This window comes from Oncorhynchus keta, chromosome 15 (genome assembly GCF_023373465.1).
Source record: "Oncorhynchus keta strain PuntledgeMale-10-30-2019 chromosome 15, Oket_V2, whole genome shotgun sequence".
In the NCBI taxonomy this organism is placed as follows: domain Eukaryota; kingdom Metazoa; phylum Chordata; class Actinopteri; order Salmoniformes; family Salmonidae; genus Oncorhynchus; species Oncorhynchus keta.
In genome coordinates this window covers 24,681,581-24,702,570 of record NC_068435.1, presented here as the reverse complement: position 1 = coordinate 24,702,570, position 20,990 = coordinate 24,681,581, and the positions used below count along the sequence as shown (strand labels likewise).

The 20,990-nt window shown below is 40.7% G+C and overlaps 2 protein-coding genes across 2 annotated transcripts; both read right to left on the bottom strand.

Annotated features, from left to right (window-relative positions):
• Positions 1-3,405: 3,405 nt before the first annotated feature.
• On the bottom strand, positions 3,406-12,946 carry LOC118394648 (serine/threonine-protein kinase PLK3-like). Its single transcript, XM_035788079.2, has 15 exons — positions 12,625-12,946; positions 11,749-11,856; positions 11,519-11,635; positions 11,288-11,417; positions 10,990-11,077; positions 10,790-10,885; positions 8,653-8,851; positions 8,189-8,315; positions 7,977-8,086; positions 7,408-7,531; positions 7,093-7,176; positions 6,808-6,970; positions 6,524-6,653; positions 4,962-5,072; positions 3,406-4,822 (listed from the first exon to the last, which is right to left on the bottom strand). Exons 1-15 carry the CDS (start codon positions 12,832-12,834, stop codon positions 4,628-4,630), a joined length of 1,992 nt encoding a protein of 663 aa, XP_035643972.1. The 5' UTR covers positions 12,835-12,946; the 3' UTR covers positions 3,406-4,627.
• A 1,998-nt stretch (positions 12,947-14,944) lies between these two features.
• Positions 14,945-17,368, bottom strand: cacybp (calcyclin binding protein). Its single transcript, XM_035788078.2, has 6 exons — positions 17,204-17,368; positions 16,559-16,766; positions 16,341-16,437; positions 16,114-16,213; positions 15,920-16,014; positions 14,945-15,744 (listed from the first exon to the last, which is right to left on the bottom strand). The coding sequence occupies exons 1-6, from the start codon at positions 17,219-17,221 to the stop codon at positions 15,564-15,566; spliced, it is 699 nt and encodes a 232-aa protein (XP_035643971.1). The 5' UTR covers positions 17,222-17,368; the 3' UTR covers positions 14,945-15,563.
• Between the last annotated feature and the right edge of the window lie 3,622 nt (positions 17,369-20,990).

Here is a 20,990-nt window from a genome sequence, read left to right as displayed (position 1 = left end):
GGTCCTCTGCTCATCAGTGTTTCTGCCCTTCTTCTCTTCCTCTGATGTAACAATGTTAAATGCCTAGAAACTGAACAGACGGATGTCAGAATTACTCTCATAGATGCTTTGGGGGTATTTTTGGTTAGAGTAAAACAAATGCCCTGAAATTAAAAGCTAAAGTGACATTGCAATTAAGCATTTGGAATAGCACATTTTGCTTGAGTAAGGCAGGCGTAAACCCACTCTCTCTCCCAATGGGTGGCAGATGCCTTTTGATGACCACCCGCTGGTGCCCCAGTTCCCCTGCTGGATGTTGTCAGTGTGCTGAGTGGCGCAGAGGTCTAAGGCTCTCAGTGCAAGAGGTGTCACTACAGTCCCGGATTCGATTCCAGGGTGTATCCCATCCGGCGTAATTGGGAGTCCCATAGGGCGGCGCACAATTGGCCCAGCGTCGTCTGGGTTTGGCCATTCTTTTTTTTAATGCAATCAAGTGAGAGATGCTCTGGAGTTAGCTAGATCCCCAGTCCACATCATACACACTCTTCCAGTGGTTTCTGTGGCTGCGTTTACACAGGCATCCCAATTCTGATCCCCGCCCCCCACACTAATTCGTTTTTTGACCAATCACATCAGATCTTTTCACAACAGCTCTTTTTCAGAACTAATCTGATTCGTCAAAATACCAACAACAACAACAAAAAAAGTGTATAAACCAAGCCTGTTACTCAGATGTATAACCTGGCCATTCTTGCCTACCCAAATGATCTTAGGCTGCATTTACACAGGCAGCACAATTCTGATCTTTATTTCACATTTTAAAAATTCAGAGGTGGTGATGCAGTTCAGAGGTATAGTGGTTCCTGGGAGCATGGGGGTAATGGAGTCTTATGAGTGAAGATGTGGGAAAGAAAATGGTATGTTTTAAATTGGTTTGTGAATGTGTTCCTAGGCCAGAGTGATAGGCCATCCTGAAAAGGTGACCCTGCGAAACCATTCTTTAGTTTATTAAATCTTTGATAAATGCCTTTGTTGTCTGCCTCTACTTCACCCTGGTTGCGTAACCCATATCCTAAAGAACCTGTCAATTTTTCACCTCATGACACATGCACATTTCAGCTGTGTTTACACAGGCAGACCAATCCTGATCTTTTGCCAGATTTTTGGCAAAAGAGCTGATCTGATTGGTCAAGACCAATTAGTGGGAAAATATCCAAATTGGGCTGCCTGTGTGAACACAGATTTTTGTGCTTTATAAATACAAAGCCATCAGTACGATAGGGAAGGTCATCTGTTAATCATGCATGAATCTCAAAACTAAATAGTCCAATGTAAATAGTGTCTCCAACACCAAAGCAATAGAAACTCAGCAATGAAATACCCTCATGATGGATCCTGTTCACTATTCCAGTTGACAATGTCATATTCATCCATTCGTATATGTAATTCTTAATCGAATGATTCCAAAGACAGCAAACACAGACAACACCATTGATTCAGAGAGTCACTCCTTTCAGGTTAAATAAAATGATTTGCCATGACAACAGCAGAGGACGTGGAAGTCACCCACCCAACGTGTCATTTAAAACAATGTATCTATGTGATGACTTTGCAGAAACCTGATTGGATTTGCAGAAGACATCAAGGTAAGGGGATTTAGTATTTTTTTCAAATGTTTTGTTGCTTTTACGAGTTTATCATCATAGTCTCTCAGGTACATTTAAAAGGTAAAGTCACAATAATATTACTGTCGTTATTGGTTGTAGCGGGCTAGTGACAGTAAGTCCATTCGTTGTTTTTAGGGTGCGTGTGGTATGCCACCAGCTACATGGTTGACTCATTTGAAGAGAAGTGGAGGGTAGTAGCTACTGCACAGAATGATTGTATATAGTGTGACACACATGCAACAACTTGTTTTTCAAGTGAACATCATTTCCCTGTCATGTTGTTTAAAAAGCGAATTCTCACCTATTGTATGCATGTTCTTACATACTGTACGTAGCTTTGAAGAGGCTATTTAAAGCTACTGTTGAATAGGATACATTTGACTGAATGACAGCATTTTACACATGCTGATAGGAATTCATGGCGGTTTTAGCCAATGGGATAAAACTAGCAGAGTTAAAGTAATCCAAACTACTTTGGTGTGGATTATGGAAATTGAGAAAGAACTCGTGACAAGGTCGTGTCCGATTTACATTTTATCTAAAGACCATTTTCAAGCTCCACGTGGGAGACTGCTAATACCATAGACAAGTCTTAGGGCAGCACTGTGAAATCAATAGTTCACGACAGATTGATTCCTCTGGCACAGAATAGTGATGTAAATTCATGTGATGAAATGATTGCACCAGCATCTGTACAGTACAGCTCCATTGACTTTCAGGTCTGGCTTGATATAACCCAGCAGCCCCCGGCCCAGTTTAACCAGCAAGCCACAGAACCATGGGGGTCCGGGAGCACCACACACAACACCCCCGGCTCTATACTTTTCTGCTCTTTTGCACACCAACATTCCTACTTGCACATCAGTGTTCATTTGCTAAACTAATTAGGTCACTACTATGGCCTATTTATTGCCCTCATACTGTATATAAACTTTATTGCGTTGACTGTACGCTCGTTTATTCCATGTAACGGTCACTGCTTTGCTTCATCTTGGCCAGGACGCAGTTGTAAATTAACTTGTTCAACTGACCTACCTGGTAAAAAAAAAGAAAAAGTCCTCATATCCAGGAGCCAGCAACCGCAACTACCCTTTTATGCAGGGACTCGATCACCCTGAAACTTTTTGGCGGTTGGCTTCAGGGCAGTCTGGCCAGCTTCTTGGTTGCCTCTCCATTAGCTTGTCCAGGAGATCCAGCTAGAGAACACCTAGAAGACCAGGGAAGGGCCATCTTTTTAAAGCCAGTAAGGTCCAGAAGCATTTGCAAGCCATGCTGGATAATTAACTGGACAGACTCCGGCAGCCATCTTGTCACACAGTGAAAAGTCAGTGTCTTGCACAGTACATGCTGGTGCATCAGGTCGTGAGACAGGACCCATGGGTGGCCAGTTGCATGCAGTCTGTGGGACTCGCAGCCTGATGACTTTGCAGTTGCCATGTTCCAAAACCCCTCATTTGTTCCTTGGTCAAATAGGTTTATCTTGCGTGAGTAATAGGCACAGTGTGACAACCATTCTAGTTCACCTGGAAGAATGCTGGTATTTTGCTGGTATTTTCCTAGTTCCTAAGGCCAGAAAATAATTTCTAATGTATGGCCAACACTTGTTTGTGGATCAATTTGTTTTTGCGATTTGTATATCACCAACACCATTGTCAAATGTTACACTCTTGAATAGACATTGGGGGGGGGGGAGCAACCATTTAGTTGTAGTTTCAGATTAAAGTCAAGCAAATTGTCAAATAATTCTGAAAGGCCAATGTGATTTCCATAAACTTTATTTTACGCCAATATAGCACAAAAGTGATCATATTGAACATTTCCCATGTGTCAAGACCATACAATTACACAATAAATAAATGTATAAATAAAATAAATACAGGACATTTTTGTGCACAAAAATAAAGATTCTGAAGCAGATGCTTTCAAAACGTTGGATTTGACAAGACATTACCTGGAAGTTGTATAATACTTGCACTCAGGAATCACAGTTTAAGGATCCAACTCTGGGTAGAGAAGGAATCACAGTTTAAGGATCCAACTCTGGGTAGAGAAGGCAATGTAAACCAAAGGATGGTACAGTATGATAAACACAATACTTATATATTTGTTTTATTACATAGATATTACAGGGTTATATACCATTTTATCAAAAGCTTATACCCAGGTAGTGACACTAGTGCTATTCAGCCATTTGAAGTTAACCAATTCCAAGTAAAAAGTACTTGCCTCCGTAGACCATCTCATGCCACCACATCCACATTCAAAAAGGGCTGCTATTGCACAATACAGGCAGACATCCCTCAAAGGCACTTTATCCCCTTTGCCAAACAATGCAGTGTAGCACAGCCTTATTCAACTGAACACTAAAAAGCTATATTACCCAGTTAAGGTCAAAAAAATAACCTTCTGGTATCTATAGCTAAAAACGAGTGGGAAAATTACTGCGAATCCAAAGAAAGTGAAAGTTGTCACACCCATTGCCCTCCGTATGCTGTTGTGTACCAATTAGTGAAGTGCAATTATCATAAAAAGGCAAGCAATGTCAAAGCATAAAAAACGCGAAGACCAACTTCAGTTTTGACATTGGGGGGGGGGGGTCACTTGGCAGCTTGTGATCCCACTGCCATTTCAGAATCAGGTCTGAGCATGAGCTGAGAGAACAGGGTCAGGTTTGTGTGCATGAAGTGAATCAAGCCAGTAGTGTGATACTGTAGTCAGAATATAGGTTAATTCAAAAACAAACAAGGGCACCATAGTCCAAAGAGGCCAGACACTAGCCTAAGATTGGGGAGGACTCCCTGAATGAACAGAGCCTCCTGGTCATTTGCTCCCAGTGAGAGCAGAAAGCAGCAGGTTGGTTGAGACTTGGGGATGGTGCCCAGAGTCATGGCCCTGGGGGTGAAGTTTTCCCTAGGTACAGAGCCATGATCAGCATCCCCTCCCCCAATCCTAACCATCACCTTACTTGAGCTGTGGGTCCATTATGAATCTCCGTGATGTTGGAGCAGCTGTACCACGTAGCGCATGCGGTGCCTTAGCTCGGCAGAACAGCCCATTTCTGACAGCATGCTCAGGAGGTATGTGTAGGAGACGCGTTCGCGGCTGATGTAGGTCAGTAGGTAAGAGTCGGAGGACTTGCACAGGATGATCTTGGTGTGGTCGGTGTAGAAATTCACCTGGGGAGGAGGAAGTTAAATAAAGTCACGGGGCATAATTACAGTGCTAAGCTACCACAAGAGGGTTTTGGAACTAGGATCGTGCTCTAAAAACAGCCTTATATCTACCGGTTGTGACAGTGTGGCTGTAAGGCCTTACCTGCAGGGTACCGTTGTTGAAGAGCATCACCAGAGCATGGTCGGTCTTCACCCACTGCAGAAGGAGTGGCGGCTGGGAGGGAGGCTGGTCTTCACAGTGGAGGTCGCCACCCTGGAAGAGACAAGAAACTTGTTACATTACAATCCCATTTAGATCATACAACTACAGTGGCTTGGGAAAGAACTCACCCCCTGGCATTTATCCTATTTTGCTGATTTACAACCTGGAATTAAAGTTGATTTTTGGGAGAGTGTAACATTTGATTTACACATGCCTACCAGTTTGAAGGTGCAAAACATTTACATTGTTCAAGGAAAAACTGCTCCAGCTCCTTCAAGTTGGATGGGTTCTGCTGGTGTACAGCTCTCTTTAAGTCATACCACAGATTCTCAATTGGATTGAGGTTTGGGCTTTGACAGGGCCATTCCAAGACAAATATTTCCCCTTAACTTATTGCTTTAACAGCATGCTTAGGGTCATTGTCCTTATGGAAGGTGAACCTCAATCCCAGTCTCAAATGTCTGGAAGACTGAAACAAGTTTCCCTCAAGAATTTCCCTATATTTAGCATCCATTATTCCTTCAATTCTGACCAGTTTCCTCGTCCCTGCCAATGAAAAACATCCACATAGCATGATGCTACCACCATTCTTCACTGTTGTGATGTGTTCTTGAGGTGTTGGGTTTGCACCAGACATGCCAAAAGCTACATTTTAGTAGAGTACCTTCTTCCGTATGTTTGGAGAGTGTCCCACATACCTTTCGGCGAACAAAACGTGTTCCTTTTGTCTTTCAATTGAATTTCTGGCCACTTCTGTAATGCCCTCTGTAATGAAGTGTACGGCTCAGTGTCCTATGGACAGATACTCCAATCTCTGCTGTGGAGCTTTGCAGCTCCTTCAGGGTTATCTTTGGTCTCATAGATGCCTCCGATTAATACCCTCCTTGCCTGGTCCGTGAGATGTGGTGGGCAGCCATGAGTTTGTGGGCAGCCCTCTTGGCAGGTTTGTTGTGGTGCCATATTTTTTCTATTTTTTAATACTGATTTAGTTGTGCTCTGTGGAATTTTCAAAGTTTAGGTTATTTTTATAACCCAACCCTTATTTGTACTTCACAACTTTGTCCCTGACCTGTTGAGAGCTCCTTGGTCTTCATGGTGTCGCTGGCTTTGTGGTGCCCCTTGCAGACTCTGGGGCCTTTCAGAACAGGTGTATATACACTGAGATCATGTGACCCTTAAATCATGTCCACCTGTGTGCAATCTAACTAATTATGCAATTTCTGAAGGTAATTGTTTCCACCAGATCTTATTAGGGGGTGAATACATATGCACACCACTTCTGTTTTTATTTTAAACAAGTTCATTCTCTCATTTCACTTGACAATTTGGACTATTTTGTATATGTCCGTTCAATGAAATCCAAATAAAAATCAATTTTATAGACTGTTGTAATGCAACAAAATAGGAAAAAAGCATAGGGGTGAATACTTTTGCAAGGCACTGTACACCCTGATTAGTCATACCCCGATAAGGTGGTTAATAGAGAACCTTCAATGCCTCACCTCCATGAGGTTCTGTTCCATGTAGTTGGCCATCAGCTCCACGATCTGCTTCTGACTGCAGAGCTGCTCTGGTAAAGCACTGGCCTGGAAGGTGAAGTGTTTGTTGTTGGTCAAGCAGTAGTGCACAGTCCTGTGGGGGAAGAATACAGAGATGCATAAAACGAGACAAGGGTTTGAGACATTGAAAAGGCTACAATAAACCAGCAGAATACAGGTTGGCAAATCAACAAACTAAGGCTAATAACTGCTTGAATATAATTTATCAAGTTGAAAAGGACTCTTACTTGCGTTGATCACACAGACTCAAGTGTGTCCCCTCATTGAAAAGCACACCAATGTTTTGATTGGAGAGCTGGTAGCCAAAGCCATATTTGTTGGAATAATCAACCCACTTTGTGACCCAGATAAAGGATTTGGGCCTGGAAAGACATGGCGGGTTTCTTGTAGCTGGAGAGGAAGACACTCATTTAGAAATGGCTCAGTAATAGAAGATTTCAGTATAATCAACTTGTTTAAATGCCATTTGAAGTATTGTACTAGAATAGCTTGTGGAGAGGCTTAAAGCTCACCTGCAGGCATGGCAGACAAACAGCTGTTGAGGACCTTCATGGCCGACTCAGCTATAGACGCAGGGGTAAGGCCATCTTCACACGCTTGAGAGAGGGGAGGGTGAAGTTTAGTTGGAATTCCCACCAACAGTGTGACATTCTGGCAAACTGATTCAATGCCACTTAAATATAATCCACGTAGATTAAAAGCTGTCTCGGCTATACATTTGGAAGAGATCATGATCTGTTAGTGGTCCATTATTGGCACATCACCACATTTAAAGCATCACGTTCAGCAATTGAGGTTCATCAAACTGAAACCAAGTAGTGACTTACGTTCTGTGCTGCTGGCCACCGAGCCTTTAAAAGAGCGTGATGCTGCAGACTTCCTGGACTCCTCCTCAGCTGGTGTATCCAGCAGACCAGAGCTGACTTGCTGGCCTACCGTGGGAGGGGGAGCCTGAAAGAGGAAACAGCTGTCATGAGCAGTTGTCCTTCCTTACAAAGAATGGCACATGAGCCAAATGCAGTTTGTTGTATTGAATGACCGCTACAGACACCAGGAGGCTGGGAGAACTGTGATTTACAGAGTGCATATGCAATTGCATTTTGTTCCACAGACCTGATTCACAAACCTTTTAAAAGATGATCAAGCCATCACCCACAATCTCCCCATAGATTGTCTGGCTGAAATGGGATTCTGCTAAGTACAGTACAAAACTATTCTGAGACATTCACTACTATGGCTGCCCTTTGACAGTACCTTGATGGTCTAGGTCTCTTGCTTCATCTCAGCTAACAAGCAACACTGCTGCATTGTTTGAAAGTAATTAACCTTAAATCTAGCCTGCACTATAGAAAAGTTTAGCTTATGCTAAAAATAATCCATCCTTCAAAATACATACCTCATCGGTGCAAACTGTTTTGTAACTCATCTGGCGACTGATGGAACATTTCACGATTCCTGACACAAGTTTGGAGATGCTCTCTCGCTCTTCACAATGGTTCTTCTCCACTATAAAACCAAACACGTTAAATTATACCCGGATTCAAGAGTTAATCCTGGGATTAAACTGCAGCCTTTTGAAGGTCAGTCATGACTTGCCACAAAGCTTACCTTTGGATTTTCTCTTGCCAAAGAGACTCTTGGCCATCTTTGTGAAAAACCTCTTGGCCGGGCTGGGAAGGTTGAGCTCTGGCACTGTCACACAGCTGCTGGGAGGCAGTTTATCCGGGGTGAAAGCCTGAAAAAAAAAGTTTAGGTCAGGGAAACTGCAAGGTCGGCAATTCAAGCAACCGCTTAGCGCAATTAATACTGCCATCCTCTCGAGTCACTAGTCAGTGGGCACGTGCTGCTATTCCTAGTGTGGCTCTAGAAAGTACACTTCATAGCCAAGGCTCAGCCCTCCAATTGTACCCAAATTGCATCTAAAGATTAAGCATAATGCAATTGGAATGTTATTCAAAATACAAGTACAAATCAAGGCATTGGAGGGGGCTAAAAATATAATCCAATAAGTAAAAAGCTTTGGGAATTGGTGCTGTAAAGTCACGCCTAATTCCAGGGCATGGGCCACATACCTTGGTGAAGAATTGGTGGTTCAGGATTTGGTCTAGTGTGAAGCGGTCACTGGGGTCCTTCTGCAAAATGCCAGAGATGAGCTTCTGAGCCGCAGGAGACAGGGTCGAGGGCAGGTTGTATTTTACCTCCTTGATACACTTGTATGTCTCCTTCAGGTCAAGGGTTTCAAAGGGAGGGTTCCCGCACATCAGTGTGTACCTGGTTGAAGCAAATCAAAATATTAAGTCTCCGCACAGCCAGTTGATTTAAACTGTTTACACATTCCTCCATTTGAGGAATGTTATAAAAGCCTAAACACGCTTATCCATGATCTACCTCAGCCTTAAACTAGAGGTCGACCGATTAAGATCTCAATGCTAATAAAGATTATTGGAGGACCAAAAAAAGCTTTTAACTATTATTCGGCCAAATTTGTAATAATGACAATTACAACAATACTGAATGAACACTTATTTAAAAATGTATTAATAAAATCAATTAAGCCTCAAATAAATGAAACATGTTCAATTTGGTTTAAATAACACAAAAACAAAGTTGGAGAAGAGTGAAAGTGCAATATGTGCCATGTAAGGAAGCTAACTTAAGTTCCTTGCTCAGAACATGAGAACATATGAAAGCTGGTGGTTCCTTTTAACATGATTCTTCAATATTCCCAAGTAAGAAGTTTTAGGTTGTAGTTATTATAGGACTATTTCCCTCTATAGCATGTATATTTCATATACCTTTGACTATTGGCTGTTCTTATAGACACTAGTATTGCCAATGTAACAGTATAGCTTCCGTCTTTCTCCTCGCTCCTCCCTGAGCTGAACCAGGAACACAACGAAAACAGCCACCCTCGAAGCTGCGTTACCCATGCAGAGCAAAGGGAACAACTACTCCAAGTCTCAGTGACATTTGAAAATCTATTAGCGCGCACCCCGCTAACTGGCTAGCCATTTCACATCAGTTACACCAGCCTAATCTCAGGAGTTGATAGGCTTGAAGTCATAAACAGCGCAATGCTTGACGCAAAACGAAGAGCTGTTGGCAAACCGCACAAAAGTGCTGTTTGAATGAATGCTTACGAGCCTGCTACCATCGCTCAGTCAGACTGCTCTAACAAATCATAGACTTAGTTATAACAGAAATATGAGCCCTTTTGGTCATTGATATGGTCGAATCCAGAAACTCTCAAAAACAAGACGTTAATTATTTCAGTGAAATACAGAACCGTTACGCATTTTATCTAACGGGTGGCATCCATTCGTCTAAATATTCGTGTTACACTGCACAAGCTTCAATGTTGTCATAATTACGTAAAATTCTGGCAAATTAGGCGGCCCAAACTGTTGCATATACACTGACTGCGTGCAATGAATGCAAGAGAAGTGACACAATTTCACCTGGTTAATGTTGCCTGCTAACCTGGATTTATTTTAGCTAAATATGCAGGTTTAAAAATATATACTTCTGTGTATTAATTTTAAGGCATTGGTGTTCATGGTTAGGTACACATTGGAGCAACGATACACAGCGCATCGATTATATGCAACGCAGGACACGCTAGAAAAACTAGTAATATCAACCACGTGTAGTTAACTAGAGATTATGATTGATTGTTTTTTATAAGATAAGTTTAATGCTAGCTAGCAACTTACCTTGGCTTACTGCATTCGCGTAAAAGGCAGGCTCCTCGTGGAGTGCAATGAGAGGCGTGTGGTTAGAGCGTTGGACTAGTTAACTGTAAGGTTGCAAGATTGAATCCCGAGCTGACAAGGTGAAAATCTGTTGTTCTGCCCCTGAACGAGGCAGTTAACCCACCGCTCCTAGGCAATCATTGACAATAAGAATGTGTTCTTAACTGATTTGCTTAGTTAAATAAAGATGAAATAAATGTGTTAAGGGGGAGGCCAAATCCCGTGTCCAAAAATACAGATTTCCTATTGTTTTGAAAACTTGAAATCGGCCCTAATTAATCGGCCAATCCGATTATTCGGTCAACCGCTACCTTAAACCATTTGAATACTCAATTGTGTATATAACTTACATTCAAGGCTTAAGTAGGAGCTGTAGCACCATAGAGTGAAGTGTGACAAGTACGCACTTAGTCAAATACAATGGACACCAAAGGACAAACATTCCAAGTATACTTACATTACACAACCTAGTGACCAGATGTCAGACTCTGTTCCATGGCCCTGCCTGTTCAACACCTCGGGGGCAAGGTAGTTTGGCGTTCCACAGATTGTTCTGAGGAGAATACATTTGCATTAGAGCAGTTGTTCACCTCTGATTGGCTTTGACGGAAGCCTGAATATTCAAAGGAATGGGACACATTCCACCAGGTGACTTACTTCTTCCTCTGCTCGACTGTTTCCAACTTCGCAGCAAGCCCAAAGTCTCCCAAACGCAACTCCATGTTCTCATTCACAAAGAAATTGCCTGCAAGGGCAACATTTGTCAAGTCAGTTTTCCCAGGCCTCCCACGAGGAATAGTTTGAAGTGCTTTGATATAAAAGTACAACCAAATAATGACAAATTCAAAACATGCCATTTTCAAACTGTCTGAACTGAATGAGAGTTCAGAGAGTACCACCATTGTGGTGAAATAATCCAAATGATACATCTTATTCCACAAATCACCCTACACACCTAATTTGAGATCCCTGTGAAGGATGCCTCTGTTGTGAAGGTACTTCAGCCCAGATATGATCTGCCGGAGGTAGTACCGCACTTCTGGGTCTGTCAGTGTGTGTCTTGCTTTCCAAATGTGTGCCAGGGACTACAAAGACAAGGTCAGAGTGCTGTCAGTACCCAGTGAACACCCTTCAGAATGTCTGCACAAGCTGTACCACCACAGACCAAAGCAAGCGCACAGCTCACCTTTCTACTGCAGAGCTCAAGGAAAATATAGATGTTGTCTTGGTCTTCAAAGTGATGGGAGAACTTCACCACATGTTTGTGATGTAGGGTTTTGTGAAGTTCAATTTCATTTGTTATCTGTCAGAAGAGTAATAAAACAGGCACCCAAAATATCAGTAGGAATAAAAGACTAATGATTTTTGGAAAGGAGTTAAGTCTGCAGATGATTGACAATGAAATGTGTCCCTTACCTTATCCCTCTGATGAGGTTTTGACACCCTGCTCTGTGGTATCACCTTCACAGCATACATTTTGTTGCTGGAAAGGTCTGTCATTTCATAGCATCGTGCAAAGCCACCCTTTGAAGTAAAACACACTACAAATCAGTATCGGCCATAATCTGAACCATAAAAATAGCTGTTTACAGCGACATGTCTTTCCATGCATTTCATTTGTTTATAATGAAATGCAATTCGAATTCGGATAAGGCGACTGCAGCATTTTAACAAAAAAAATGTTCCTCCTCATGCGGCAGCAGACAGGCGAAGATTTTATGACACCGCGCTGTGTTGATACATTGTATCACGATACAAGATGCATTTAGAATATGTACATTTTATAAACTAATGAATTATCAGTGACACGTCCGGCGTTAGATCGCATCATTACAACTGGCAAAATAACGTTAACTATCCTCATGATGGACGGCTTATTTAAAAAAAAAAATAATAATAATAATAAAGGCGGCTGGGAGATAGCCTACCAATGACCTCAAAATAAAGCCAGAAGAGAAAATCTCGATAGCCTAGATTATACCTCGCTACCCAGCTAGAGAATTAATGAAGCTGGAAGAGAGTTTGTCATACCCCGCACGTGGTCATCATTCCGCAATGAAACAATCACATTTGAGTCACATTCGTGTAGCCAGCCCTGGTTTGCAGAACATGCGAACCAACCGGGAATAAATCATGCCAATGAATGAAAGTTGCCACGTTGTAACACTGACGCAGTAATAGACAATCTCTTCATACTACCATCAAGCCACATTGTCAACAGAACGGTGTCAATAAATAATTGATGTGTGCGATACATAGCAGCACATAGATCAAATAGATATAATAATATACCTTTCCCAGAAGCTTTCCTTTGCTGTAAGATTTTCCTGTATTGGAATCAGTCACCACCTGGGCGAGATCTGGTTTGATTTGTTCCGATTTGGTCTTGTTCGGTTTAGTAGGAAGAATAACTTGGCCATGTTCTGGACAAGGTTTGAATAGATCCGGATTCATCGTGAGACGTGAAGTACGCTGAGATGTGGTAAAACACGCAGTATTCATTCATCCAAAAATAGATATTCTCCAACAATCCTCAGATTTAACAATTTATCCTTTTAGCTGTGTTGTATCCTGAACTCCAACTCGTATACATCTGACATGCCCGGGCTGAAAATTCCGCAGCTATATAAACTGTCCCTGACGTCACAGAAGTGGGCGGGTGAATAGGTGGCTCATTCGTAAAATGAACCAACCATATTTGCTCGAAATACTTTTCAATCAAAGCTGATTGAAACAATAAATGTGATTTTTATGTGTGTGTGTGAAATACTGAAGGTCCTCATGAACAATTTATCCAGTCGCGTGACTGTATTGATTCTACTGCTGTTGAATGATATGATTTTTTTTGAGAGACAGACGGTTTAAACCTGTCATATAAAATAGACAACTTTTACTTCACTGCATTCCTAAAGAAAATGATGTACTTTTTACTCCATACATTTTTCCTGGCAGCCAGAGGTACTCGTCACATTTTGAATGCTTAGCAGGAGAGAAAAATGGTTCAATTCACATACTTATCAAAGAGAACATCCCTGGTCATCCTTGTGATAAAGTGCTGTTCGTTGATTGCTGTTTTTATTGTAATTTAATTCCTAAGATACTGGTTACATTGCAATTTTTAAGACAAAATCATACTAACAAGATACGTGAGCAAATATATATTTAATCGTGAATATCCATGTCATGTTGACATAGAATAATACGTGTGACGTGTTCTGATAGAATAGCAGTGGTGGGAAATGTACCCAGTTGTCATACTGGAGTAAAGGTAAAGAAAGATACGTTAATGGGAAATGACTCAAGTAAAAGTAAAAGTCACCCAGTAAAATACTAATTGAGTGAAAGTCTAAAAGTATTTGGTTTTAAATACACTTAAGTATCAAAGTAAATGTAATTGCTAAAATATACTTAAGTATCAAAAGTAAAAGTACAGGTACAACACGTTTTACAGGTATATATCGTTTTAAATTCCTAATACTAAGCAAAGCAGACGGCCACATTTTCTAGTTTTTTAAATGTACAACTAGCCAGTTGCACACTCCAACACTCAGACATAATTTACAAACGAAGTGAGTCCTTCAGAAAAGAGGCAGTAATATCACATTGACCTTATCCCTTGGCTGAACATATTGAGGCTGTCTACTCATTTCACTTCTGACAGTGCATGGAAAGTGATTCCAGATGCCACCTAGTGGAGTAAACATTGAATGATTTCAGCATGATCTATACCACATTCGGCAGTGGGGGTGCGGGTGTCCGGCTTTAAATGTACTCATGAAAGTTGTAATAGAATGCAAAGTGCAAATCTTTGCACCCCATGAGAAAATGTGTAGAAATACAGGAAATAAGCTAAATTCTCTACACCAATAAGAGGGGTGTGAACAGCTTGTGACCATAGAAATAGTCGAGGGGTGCACAGCGGTGTTCCCCCGATGCTGAAAGGGGGGGACAGCAACGCAAAGTGTCTGTGCCGTGGTATATTGGTCATATACCACAACCCCTTAAGGTGCCTTATATTATAAACTTGTTAACATAGTTAAATTATTTTTATGTCACACTTGCAGTAGTCTGATATATCACAGATTTCAGGTAATCAGGGCTCAAACCACCTGGTTTATAATGGCAAATAATCAGTGGCTGGGTTCATTCAGGATCTGGACATACAGTAAGTAGGTCAACCCTTTCTAAGCTTTACATGTTGAGAAAAAAAATGGTATTTTCAGCAATTGGAAACCTGCCTCCTCTTTAAGGAATACCTAGGATAGGATAAAGTAATCCTTCTCACCCCCCTTAAAAGATTTAGATTCACTATTGTAAAGTGGCTGTTCCACTGGATGTCATAAGGTGAATGCACCAATTTGTAAGTCGCTCTGGATAAGAGCGTCTGCTAAATGACTTAAATGTAAATGTTAAATGTCCTTGGTTTTAGGCATAAAATACATTTTACGAATAAATAAATATTATAAATATTTTTAATAAAGGTTCCTGCTAATAATTGCCCCCCCGTAATTCAAACAATGGCAATTCCTTTTTATGTAAATGTCTCTGGGGTCTGCAGCTTGATCACTTCACTTGCATTTCAGAACCAAACCATGGAATGCAACAAGAAACATTTAGAGTGAATAACTTTTAAATTTTATTCTGAAATGCATGAATGAATACATACATACATACATGAATGCAATTTTACCTTCACAAATATACTTTGTGATCTGCCTAATAAAGTGGTATTTTAACACAGTTATCACCTTTTGAGTGATTTGAGGATGAACAGTACTGCAAACTTTCATTTTCAACCAGTCTTAAGAAGGCATTGGAATGCAAAATCAATGTACAAAAAAACAAACAAATGAAGGACTGGAAGGTTGGTAGATTTAGAGCAGGTGTGTCAAACTCATTCCATGAAGGGCCTAGTGCAGAGTTTTCCAAACTCAGTCCCTGGGATCCCAAGGAGGACACGTTTGGGTTTTTGCCCTAGCACTAGAGCTGATTCAAATAATCACCAAGTTTAGATAATTTGAATGAGCTGAGGACAGAGTTTGGGAAACGCTGGCCTAGTGTCTGCAAGTTTTTGCTTACAATTAAGACCTAGACAACCAGGTGAGGGGAGCTCTTTACTAATTAGTGATATTAATTCATGAATTAAGTACGAGGAGCGAAAACATGCAGACGCTCGGCTCTAGGTGCAATGAGTTTGACACATGATTTTAGAGGGGGTGGGTGGATCAGGTTCAAAACATGCCCATGTTGTTAATGTCTCCATCTCCTTTGGCTTTCTTGTCCTGGGACTCAGACCAGGCCTTGTTGATGGTACGCTTCATCTCATCGTCCCCATCAGAGTACATCTTTTTCAGCATGCTCATTAGTCCATCACTAGGATCAGCATTCTCTTCTGGGTTTACACTGGGCTTACTGTGCAAAAACGACAATGTTTATTTGTATTTCTCTAAAAAGGTTTGGCAGTAAACATCTTGAAGAGTGTCAAAGTTACAGCTCAATATCCAATACAAGTCTAATCAATTAAGAGTGATTTAATCTTCAACTATTCAATTATTTGGTTTAACACACTAAATTGTGTTTGACTTACTCTTTTTCTTTGATCTGTTTCTGCACCTGTGTTAAGCATTCCCACTTCTTGGTAGTCTTCTTCTTACACATTACCAGGACCATATCTGATTTAATCTATAACAAATAAGGATATGACAAGGGATGTCATTTACACTTTGCCCAGATAAGTATTGCAGTTTACAATGTTGATGTAAATCTAAAAGAATCAAACACCTTTTTAGAGCTGTCCTGAACATTAACAGGATTAAGAAGATTGTTGATCGTCATTTGATGGTTCTTCCCATCCAAATCGTTCACAAGTAGAACGAAAGACCTGTATGCAGGAAACAATAGATCAGTTAAATTTTTTAAAATAAATAAAACAGGAAAAAGTGTTGACTAAGAGAGAGCAAAAGGGATTGAAGAATTGATCAATGTGACATGACTAAAACATAGCCTACCTCTCTGTGAAAGTGACCTTGACATTTTCTGGTGCAATCTTGTGTACGCCATTGAGGGTGATGTAGATTTTGACAAAATTTTCTGATTGGTCCCACCCTGCGTCAAAGAACATGCATTCATTGTAAAAACAGCAGGTTGCTACATTTTCTACATTAGTGTTTGCTAGCCAAGCTGCTAGGAAAGCAATTCATACTTTTAGATATTACAAAATTAGTACCATAGTTGTTTATTTTGACTGTGTATGCTTTTGAGGCAGAGGTTGGATCTGCCTCCCTTTTTGCCAGCTGCTCTTTCTGATTTCGCTTCACTGAAATCTCCTTCTCAATCTTCTTCTGTTCCAGTTTGAGGACATCCTGAACACGTGTTCTCTCAGACTTCTTCAGAAGACTGTCGATCTCCAGTAGGTCTGTCTCCAACTGGTTGATCTAAGTATATAAAAAAAAACATGTATGCCTCTACATCGAGAATAAAGCTAACGTTTGCTAGCAAACATTGATTTGCAACAGCTAGCTAGTAAGCAACTCACTCGTTAGCTAGCTAACAAGTAAATTAGCCGTCACACTAAGACGCCAACACTAAGCTAGCACACATCGCTAACTAAAGTGAACTAGCTACTTGACATGCCACGGTTGACTTAATATTTAGTTAACGTTACGGAGTACAATTTAGATCATATTAAAAATGACTAGAATTAAGTATTCTAGCTCATTCCTAATTCTATGGCGCAACATCAGCTAGCTTGCTAACGATAACATCCCAGATAAGCATTGGTAGCTAACTGACAAGTAACCAGGCTGAGAAGACATTGACCGGGCTATTTTCATGCAATCCTCAGCAGTCCCATAACATGATGGCTAATTACCTGTTCGCTGAGGTCCATTTCGTCGTTTATTCTGTAAGGTTTATATGGGTGTGTTTTGGATAGATTAACAGCGAAGTTTCAATGCTCCTTTGTAACAATGAAAATGCTCCGTCTAGAGCGATTGATGTTTCACTTGAGTTCCGCCAATATTTTCACCTTTCGCTATCGGTCAAAATGTGCACTGTACAATGTCCAATGATACCTGAAAATCAATTTGCCTACTAATAATTTTTTCCCACATTTTTTCCCACATTTATTTCACATTACTCGAGTTGAAGGAAACAAGTACAACTACTATCAGAATAAAAATCGACAGTGTATTTGGATGAAATCACTATATTTGCTCTGAGACGCAGGAGTAGTACGTTTTATCGGTGTCTCGCAGTCACACCGAATTGTACACATTTACAATCATAACATCAATCATATATAATTATCGAATAGTAAAATCCTAAACTAGCAAAACACTTGTGCAATATGCCGAAATCGCTCTGCCATTTCCTGGTTGCTAAAATCCTAATAGTTAGCCTAATTTCAGTTTGTGACAAAACAAGCAATTCATTAGTGTTGAGAATCAACGTACCATCTAACCCGCTGTACAATATAATGTCAATAACCAAAAACATTGTATATTCAGCTGGTTGAAGCTGGTGTACAAAACTGAAAGTAAAGACACAAAAACTAAACATAAGAACAGAAAGTATACAAATAGTGCACATAGAACTGATCTACCACTTCTTATATACTGACAAAAAAATATAAAGGCAACATGCAACAATTTCAACGATTTTAATGAGTTATATATAACGAAATCAGTCAAATAAAATAAATGAATCAGGCCCTAATCTATGGATTTCAAATGACCGGGCAGGGGCGCAGCCATGGGTGGGCCTGGGAGGGCATAGACCCACCCACTTGGCAGCCAGGCCTACACACAGGCCACTGAGGAGCCCAGCCAATCAGAATTAGTTTTTCCCCACAAAGGGGCTTTATTAAAGTGGTCCTGGGCTGGTGTGGTTACACGTGGTCTGCGGTTGTGAGGCCAGTTGGACTTAATACCAAGTTCTCTAAAATGACGTTGGGGTGGCTTATGGTAGAGAAATTAACATTAAATGATCTGGCAACAGCTCTGGTGAACATTCCTGCAGTCAGCATGCCAATTGCACACTCCCTCAAAATCTGTGACAATGTGTTGTGTGATAAAACTGCACATTTTAGAGTGGCCTTTTATTGTCCCCAGCACAAGGTACACCTGTGTAATGATCATACTGTTTAATCAGCATCTTGATATGCCACACCTGTCATGTGGATGGATTATCTTGGCAAAGGAGAAATGCTCACTGACAGTGATGTAAACAAACTTCTGCACAAAATGAGAGAAATAAGCTTTCTGTGCATATGGAAAAATTCTGGGATCTTTTATTTCAGGGAAAACAGAAAGGAAAACGCCACACACTGCTGCTCATACTCCCAGGTGATATTTATTTATAACAATGTTTTGACCCTTAGGTCTTCATCATGCATCCATATCCCAGGTGGGGGTGGAAGGTCCTATATATAGGGGCAGTACTCAGTGACATCACTTCCTGAAACAGGAAGTAAAAAATGTATAACATAGGTTCACAATATTAACATTCAATGTATCAAAATATATGATCATACACAAGGAATGTGAATGTGATCAACATTTACAGTAATATACATACACATACAATATATTTTATTTCAGCTCATGAAAACATGGGACCAACACAAATCAAATAAAATTGTATTTGTCACATGCACATGTGCTTACAAGCCCTTTATCAAAAATGCAGTTCAAGAAATATAGTTAAGAAAATATTAACAAAATAAACTAAAGTGAAGAAAGAAAATATAAAAATCAAAAAGTAACACAAGAAAATGTAGATACGGGTACCGAGTCAATGTGCAGGGGTACAGGTTAGTTGAGGTAATTTGTAAAGTGACTTTGCATCGATAATAAACAGCGAGTAGCAGCAGTGCAAAAACAAAGGGGTGGTCAATGTAAATAGTCCAGTTGGCCATTTGATTCATTGTTCAGAAGTCTTATGGCTGGGGGGTAGAAGCTGTTTAGGAGCCTTTTGGTCCTAGACTTGTCGCTCTGGTACCGCTTGCAGTGCGGTAGCAGAGAGAAAAGTCTATGACTTGGGGGACTGGAGTCTTAGACAATTTTTAGGGCCTTCCTCTGACACGGCCTGGTATAGAGGTCCTGGATGTCAGAAAGCTTGGCCCCAGTGATGTACTGGGCCTTACGCACTACCCTCTGTAGCGCCTTACAGTCAGATGCCGAGCAGTTGCCATACCAGGCGGTGATGCAACCGGTCAAGATGCTATCGATGGTGCAGCTGTAGAACTTTTTGAGGATCTGGGGACCCATGCCAACTTGACATGTTGCGTTGATATTTTTGTTCAGTACTTTCTTTCAATGAGAATGACAGATCTCTAGCTCACATTTCTATGTGAATTTGGTCAGGTCGCCCAAAACATTACATATTGCAGCTTTAATATAATACATTTTTAAAATATGCCTTCCTAATACTGAGTTGCATCCCCTTTTGCCCTCAGGACAGCCTCAAATCGTCGGGGCATGGACTACAAGGCATCGAAAGCGTTCCACAGGGATGCTGGCCCATGTTGACTCCACAGTTGTGTCAAGTTGGCTGGATGTTGGGTGGTGGACCATTCTTGATACACAAGGGAAACGGTTAAGTGTGGAAAAACTCAGCAGCGTTGCAGTTCTTGAGACACTTAAATCAGTGCACCTGGCACCTACTACCATAGCCTGTTCAAAGGCACTTAAATATTTTGTCTTGCCCATTCACCCTCAGAACGGCCTATCATTGCGTTTACTTGATAGCTACCTACACAAATAGCTAGCTAGAACAAAGTGTTAATAAGATAAATACATTTAAAAAGATTAAAAGCCATGTCTCAAGGCTTGAAAATCCTTATTCAACCGGTCTCTCCTTCTCTTTATCAAAACCGATTGAAGTGGATTTAAAATGTGACATCAATAAGGGATCATAGCTTCACCTGGTCAGTCTGTCGTGGAAAGAGCAGATGTTCCTAATGTTTTGTACACTGCGTATACAAAACAACAATACTATGACAAGGTTAGGGGTGGCAGCTTTAGAAAATACATCTTTAGAGTTCTTAGGCAGGCATTTTTAAGGACCTGGGCTATTTGGGGTGTGCATTGATCTGTTTAGTGAATGGGAGAGTTCTGATAATGGCCTGTGCGTGTCATGGGAGTGTTCAGTTTGTGGATGTTTGCCCGTCCAGTAATTTGCCATCTAGTTGAGGTGAGCCAGTCTGAAAACTGGGAGTTCTGCAAGGATTTAGCAAATAGGAGTCTACAGCAATGACCATGTTTACATGCACACAGTATTCTGGATAGTAGCTCAATCCCGCTTAAGGTCTTATTCGGGATAAGCTGTTTACACACACCTTTGGTATCCCTGTACCCATAAATAAACAGAATATTCATAATTTAAGTATATGGGTTAAATTGAATGGTAACTGAAATCTGAACACTGACTGTAGGCCTATAAACTCTCACATGTAGCATAATATAATCATAATTATATTAACTTCACAGAATTATGCATTTCTTGCAGTGAAAATATTCGACAAATGTTAATTTTGTCTCGGGAACAGGAGTGGAGAAATATTTATTTCAGCATCTCTTGAGATAATGTGTGTAATATGTTTAATATGTTATCTTGACACTGTTATGCAAGCAGTCAGTATTCCAACCACATAACAT